The 6,292-nt window shown below is 44.6% G+C and overlaps 1 protein-coding gene across 1 annotated transcript in view; it reads right to left on the reverse strand.

Annotated features, from left to right (window-relative positions):
• Positions 1 to 601: 601 nt before the first annotated feature.
• The window catches only part of LOC119350934 (serine/threonine-protein kinase STY13-like), a 15,780-nt gene continuing 10,089 nt past the window's right edge, over positions 602 to 6,292 (reverse strand). The window contains exons 4-7 of the mRNA XM_037618536.1: positions 1,564 to 1,760; positions 1,294 to 1,468; positions 968 to 1,102; positions 602 to 808 (exon numbers count right to left, since the gene is read on the reverse strand). Coding sequence (XP_037474433.1) covers positions 602 to 808; positions 968 to 1,102; positions 1,294 to 1,468; positions 1,564 to 1,760 — 714 coding nt within the window. The remainder of the gene's footprint in view (positions 809 to 967; positions 1,103 to 1,293; positions 1,469 to 1,563; positions 1,761 to 6,292) is intronic.

The raw sequence follows: 6,292 nt of genomic DNA on the forward strand, positions 1-6,292 counted from the left end.
GGGGGGTGAGGGGCAGTTTGGTTTTAGGCCTAGCAATGCCGCACATTTCCATACAAGGTTAACTTGTCTAAGGTTAGTTCTTTAAAATGAGAGCCACAAGTTGTCGAGCCTAAGGGGATCTTGGCACACTTTTTGTGTGTATGTCATGTAGGGACCTAATGTGATTTGAACTAAACACTCACTTAAATTGGTCAAACTTGCCTAACCTTAGATGTGGCAATCTTTGGCAATCTTAGTCACAAACCAAACAGCCCTGAATACATGTTCTTGTATGTACGCGCGCGCGTAACTGCTTGACTTAGGGAGAGCGACTCTGGCGCACCACACACCTGCGTGTGCTGTTAGACTTGGGCAGCCTTGCTCTTGTCTATGTACCAATGATTCAGACCAATAGAGGTGTGGGAATTCAGTAAACTTCACTGAGAGCTGAAGCAGACGATTCGACAAACAGATCATTGTGCAAACACGAACGAACCGGTTCATTCATTGATATAAGGAGGACAAGGGAGTACAGCCTAGAACCAAAGATCGTCACAGCTGCCAACACTAGCTTAGTTCAAAATCACAACAAACACAATCAATTCACTGAACCAAAAATCCATCAAGGGCCCCTGCGCGGTCTGAAGCACGAGAGGCATCCTCTGTCCTGATCAGGAATCATGCCCCCGCCCTTGGATGTGTCGATCGCCTCCAGCATCGACACCACCTCCTCCATCTCCGGCCGCTTGTCGGGGTTCGCGTCCCAGCACCGCTTCATTATGCTTGCGAATGCGCTCGGGCAGCACCACGGTATCTTCGGCCTCAGATTCTGGAAAACAAATTTGAATAAATTGCCAAGTATAGCCTCATGTTCATAAATCATAAGAAAATAAAAAATACTCCCACCGTCTCAAAAAGTTTGTCTTACATTTATCTAGATACGGATGTATTAGACGGAGGGAGTAAGTGAATTGCAGAGTTCTACTACCTGAGAGACGACAGCGGCTATCATCTCCGAGTAGCTCAGATCTGGGTGCAGCGCGTCGCAGCAGTATATCTCCGATAGGCAAATCCCGTAGCTGTAAACGTCACATTTCCTGTTGTAAGGATGGCCGTTGAGAACCTGCACGTCAACATAATTAAGGCATGTAACATGCAAGGTGTTGTTTGATGGGGAAAATCTCAAACTGTATTAGATTTTTATTTTTGCGTGTTAGATTAATTTGGGATGGAATTAGATAAGATTGTCATGCAAGGAGTACAAGAGAAACTATCAGGACACCATGAGACTAGTCACCGTCCAAGAACAGATACCTCAGGTGCCATGTAACCAAGGGTGCCTGTTTGGCCTGTCATATCGTTGGGGTTTCTAGGCTCAATGCGAGCAACACCAAAATCCTCAATTTTTACAGTTCCTGATTTGTCAAGAAGCATGTTTTCAGGCTTCACATCACGGTGCACAATTTTCATTGAGTGAAGATAGCTTAATCTGTCAAACATCTAAAGGTCAGTATTTCCCAAATCTATGAGAATGGAGTCCAAAAATAGAATGCTGAGACTTACGGGAATGCAGTAACTACTTACCCTCTGGCAAGGTCGAGAGCTATCTGGACCACAACTTTGAAAGCTAACTTCCTTCTCCTGTTACGTACCAGAAATGTTTTTAGTGTGCCTCCAGCAACATACTCCACAACAACACAGCGTGCATCATTTGTCATGACAAAATCTGCACCTACTGCCTCACTATTCAGATCTCTAGCATCCATTATAGCCCCGACAAGCTGTCAAGAAAAACCGAAACTGCTGTTAGGGCAATTTTTCATGTTTGATATGGCAGAGGGTAATACTTGTCAAGTTTTTGAAGTGATAGAGAGAGAGGATTGGCATAATGCGTTGGATGTTGTATTGAGCCTCACGGACGAGTATATATAGAAGTACAGACTTTGAGGGCAAAAAGCCTCTCCTAGAGATAAGGTAGGAGACGGATAGTAATACAAAGAGGTATATAGCTTCATCAATTCGGATATAGCATTTATGCAAGAAATAAAATGCATAACAGTATGCCAATTGACAGCTGAGAAGTGAAAGCAATGCCACATGTTAACATTTTTTTATGAAAACTTAATATTGGCCTGCTTTAATGATGATATATTGCAATTTTTTAAAAACCGAGGCAACAGATTTGCCTCGTATATTAATTGAGAGGAGAAGAGAGTTTATTTGTGTTACAACACACCCCACGGTACAATTTTTTTACTCTCCCGACATGATTAATCGCAACTTCTTTGCCCCCGCGGTAATCCAAAGGGCCACCTCCCTCTTGATATTGGACAACAAAATTGAGGTCGGTGCAGACTTGTGGCCGAAAACCCTTGCATTACGCTCACTCCAAATGGCCCATGAGGTTAGCATTGCAAGAGAGGCCATCGCCTTCCTATTGGGGATGGAAAAGTGGGAATGACCGATCCACCACTCCTTAGTGGAGTCACTAGTAGAAAAGGGGGCAATGGTCCAGGCCGGGCCAGCCCATTAGTCCCGGTTCAATCCAGAACCGGGACCAATGGGGGCATTGGACCCGGTTCGTGAGCCCCGGGGGCCGGCCGGCCACGTGGGCCATTGGTCCCGGTTCGACTGGACCTATTGGTCCCGGTTGGTGGGACGAACCGGGACCAATGGGCCTCGCTCCTGGCCCACCACCATTGGTCCCGGTTGGTGGCTTGAACCGGGACCAAAGGCTGCCCTTTAGTCCCGATTCGAGCCACGAACCGGGACCAATTAGTTGCCTATATATACCCCTCGCCCGCAAGCAGAGCGCTCCCAGTGCTTTGTTTTTCGTGGCCGGCGAGGGGAGAGCTTTGTGGTGCTCTAGCTCACCTCCTATGCACAAGAGGTGTTCGATGGAATGCCCGACCCACACTACTTAAGCTTTCTCCTCTCCAAGCTCGACCTCCAAGCTCCATTTTCCTCAATATTTGTCTAGGTTTAGCGGTCCGTCGCGTCCCGTCCCCATCTTCACCGCCGTCGATCGCCCGCGCTGATCTCGTCGCCGGCACCATCGTGGTGAGCCTCTTGTTCTTATCTTCTTTCTGAAAGGAAAAAAAATTCTTACTTGTATGTTTATATAGATACTTGTATAATTTTCTTACTTTTATTATTGCATCTTATATAGTGCGATGGTTTTGGTATCCGCCCCCGTCGGCCTATGATTCGGATGTGGTATATATTATCTTTTCATAACTATTGGTTCATTTATTGTTTATGACAATTATGCCGACCAACGTGACATAGATTCTATTTATCTAGGAGGTTGTTGAACCGGAAATTCCAACCGACCCTATTGTCGAGAGGTTCAATTTAGTTGAAGAAGAAAACAATTTGTTGAAGGAAAAAATTAAAAAAATGAGGAGGAGAAGATGATATTGGAGTTGCATGTTGCGGATGTCGTCGATGATCACAAGATCAAGATGGATGCAATGCGCTTGAAGATTAGAAAGATTAGAAAATATGCCATTCATACCGAGGCTTGGTATCATTATGCTGTTGTATCAGTTGTTACATTGGTTGTGATTATGATCGCATTTGTTTTCGCATTGAAATGTTTTACATAGTTTCAGTGTATGGTTTAATTAATTTAGATGCTCTGCAGAGCTTTATGTTGTTAGATTAGAACTATGTATGTACTTTGGTTTTAATGTGATGATGAACTTCTATTAATTTGGTCACTTAATTATCTATTCATGATGTTCTGTAATGATTTTTGACACACTTAATTATATATAATGCACGCAGATGAACCGGCAATGGATGTACGGTTCAAGACACACCTCCGAGTATATTAAGGGCGTGCATGATTTTCTCGAAGTGGCTGAGGCAAACAAGCAGAATGGTTTTATGTGTTGTCCATGCCCTATATGAGGAAATACGAAGTCTTACTCTGACCGGAAAATCCTCCACACCCACCTGCTTTACAAGGGTTTCATGCCACACTATAATGTTTGGACGAGGCACGGAGAAATAGGGGTTATGATGGAAGACGGCGAAGAAGAAGAGTACGATGACAACTATGTGCCCCCTGAATACGGTGATGCTACTGAACATCAAGAGGAACCAAACGATGTGCACGATGATGCTGCAACGGGCGAAGCTGCTGAAGATCAAGAGGAACCAGACGATGTGCCCGATGATGATGATCTCCGCCGGGTCATTGTCGATGCAAGGACGCAATGCGAAAGTCAAAAGGAGAAGCTGAAGTTCGATCGCATGTTAGAGGACCACAAAAAAGGGTTGTACCCCAATTGCGAAGATGGCAACACAAAGCTCGGTACTGTACTGGAATTGCTACAGTGGAAGGCAGAGAATGTTGTGCCTGACGAAGGATTTGAGAAGCTACTGAAAATATTGAAGAAGAAGATTCCAAAAGATAACGAATTGCCCGACAGTACATACGCAGCAAAGAAGGTCGTATGCCCTCCAGGATTGGAGGTGCAGAAGATACATGCATGCCCTAATGATTGCATCCTCTACCGCGGTGCGTACAAGGATCTGAACGCATGCCCGGTATGCGGTGCATTACGGTATAAGATCAGACGAGATGACCCTGGTGATGTTGACGGCCAGCCCCCCAGGAAGAGGGTTCCTGCGAAGGTGATGTGGTATGCTCCTATAATACCACGGTTGAAACGTCTGTTCAGAAACGGAGAGCATATGCCAAGTTGATGCAATGGCACAGTGAGGACCATAAGAAAGACGGGACATGTCTACCAGACCGAGAAAGAGAAAAGATAAGGAAGCAAACACATCATACGATGAGCCAAAGCGCCACATAGTTCTTTCAGGAAAAAGGGACATCGTGGGAGTGGAGGGCAATACAGACATGTCTGAAGATTGTGAAAAGTTTCATGAAATCTCCCTTCAAAGTCAAGGCTGACCCCAGCATCCTGATAAACGATGAAGATTATCCATGGTTACGGCGCAATAAGCAAATGACACAAGCGAAGAAAAAGTGAAGACTTTCTCCCGCAACTATTATGATGATACCATGCCAACTTTGTAACTGACGAGTATGATATCATTGTTCGTTTTGTACATGCACATGCTATGTGGGTCAATTTATGATACCATGCCAACTTTCAACTTTTTCAAAGTTCATTTGAAATGCTTTAATGTCTTATGGTTCGACCCTCGTAATAATTAAAAATAGCAACAATAAGTATTTTGTTGTAAGTAGAAACAAAATAAAGTAAATAAAGCAAGAAAGAAAACAAAAAAACAAAAAAAGTGTTTTCAAATTTGAAAACTAATGGCACTAACAGAAAGTTTATAATTTTCCTAAAACTAAAAGCAAAAAGAATTGAAAAATAAAGCAAAAAACAAAAGAAAATAAATAATGCAGAAAACAAAACAAAAAAACAACAATAAGTATTTTGTTGTAAGTAGAAACAAAATAAAATAAATAAAGCAAGAAAGAAAACAAAAAAACAAAAAAAGTGTTTTCAAATTTGAAAACTAATGGCACTATCAGAAAGTTTATAATTTTCCTAAAACTAAAAGCAAAAAGAATTAAAAAATAAAGCAAAAAACAAAAGAAAATAAATAATGCAGAAAACAAAACAAAAAAAACTGGAAAAAAAATAAAAATAGCAACAATATGTAAAGAAAACAAAAAAATGCCTCCTACTGGGCCCCCACGGCCTGAATACGACATGACCCCTACTATGGGCCAGGATTCAGGCCCGCAGTAGGCCCAGAAGGCCCATCAGGCAAAGCAATAGCAAGTAGGCAAGAAAACCTGCTGTGGAGAGGAGCTCGAGAGGGGTGCGGCAGTGGGGCTTATAAACCACTGTGCGCCCCTCTCAACTAGCGAGGTGGGACTAAACTTTGGCCCCGACGCGGGAAGCACAGGGGCCTTTGGTCCCGGTTGGTGGCACCAACCGGGACTAAAGGGGGGCATTTGTACCGATTCGTGGCACCAACCGGTACCAAAGACCGCCGCTTCCCGCCCTTTGGGCTGCCGAAAAAGAGGCATTTGGTCTCGGTTGGTGCCACCAACCGGGAGTAAAGGGTGCATTAGTCCTGGTTGGTTTTACGAACCGGGACCAATGGCTTTGCTATATAAGCAAACACTTTGCAAAAATACAGAATCTCATCGCCAGTTGCCCCCGACGACGCCAAACCTCCTCGACGCTGCCAGGCTGCTCCACCTCGCCGTCGTCGCCGCCGCCGCCAAGGCCGTCGCCTCCCCGAGCCCGCGCCGTCCTCATCGCCGGCCTCCCCGAGCCCGCGCCATCCTCGTCACCGGCCTCCCCGAGCCCGC

This window comes from Triticum dicoccoides, chromosome 1B (genome assembly GCF_002162155.2).
Source record: "Triticum dicoccoides isolate Atlit2015 ecotype Zavitan chromosome 1B, WEW_v2.0, whole genome shotgun sequence".
NCBI lineage: Eukaryota > Viridiplantae > Streptophyta > Magnoliopsida > Poales > Poaceae > Triticum > Triticum dicoccoides.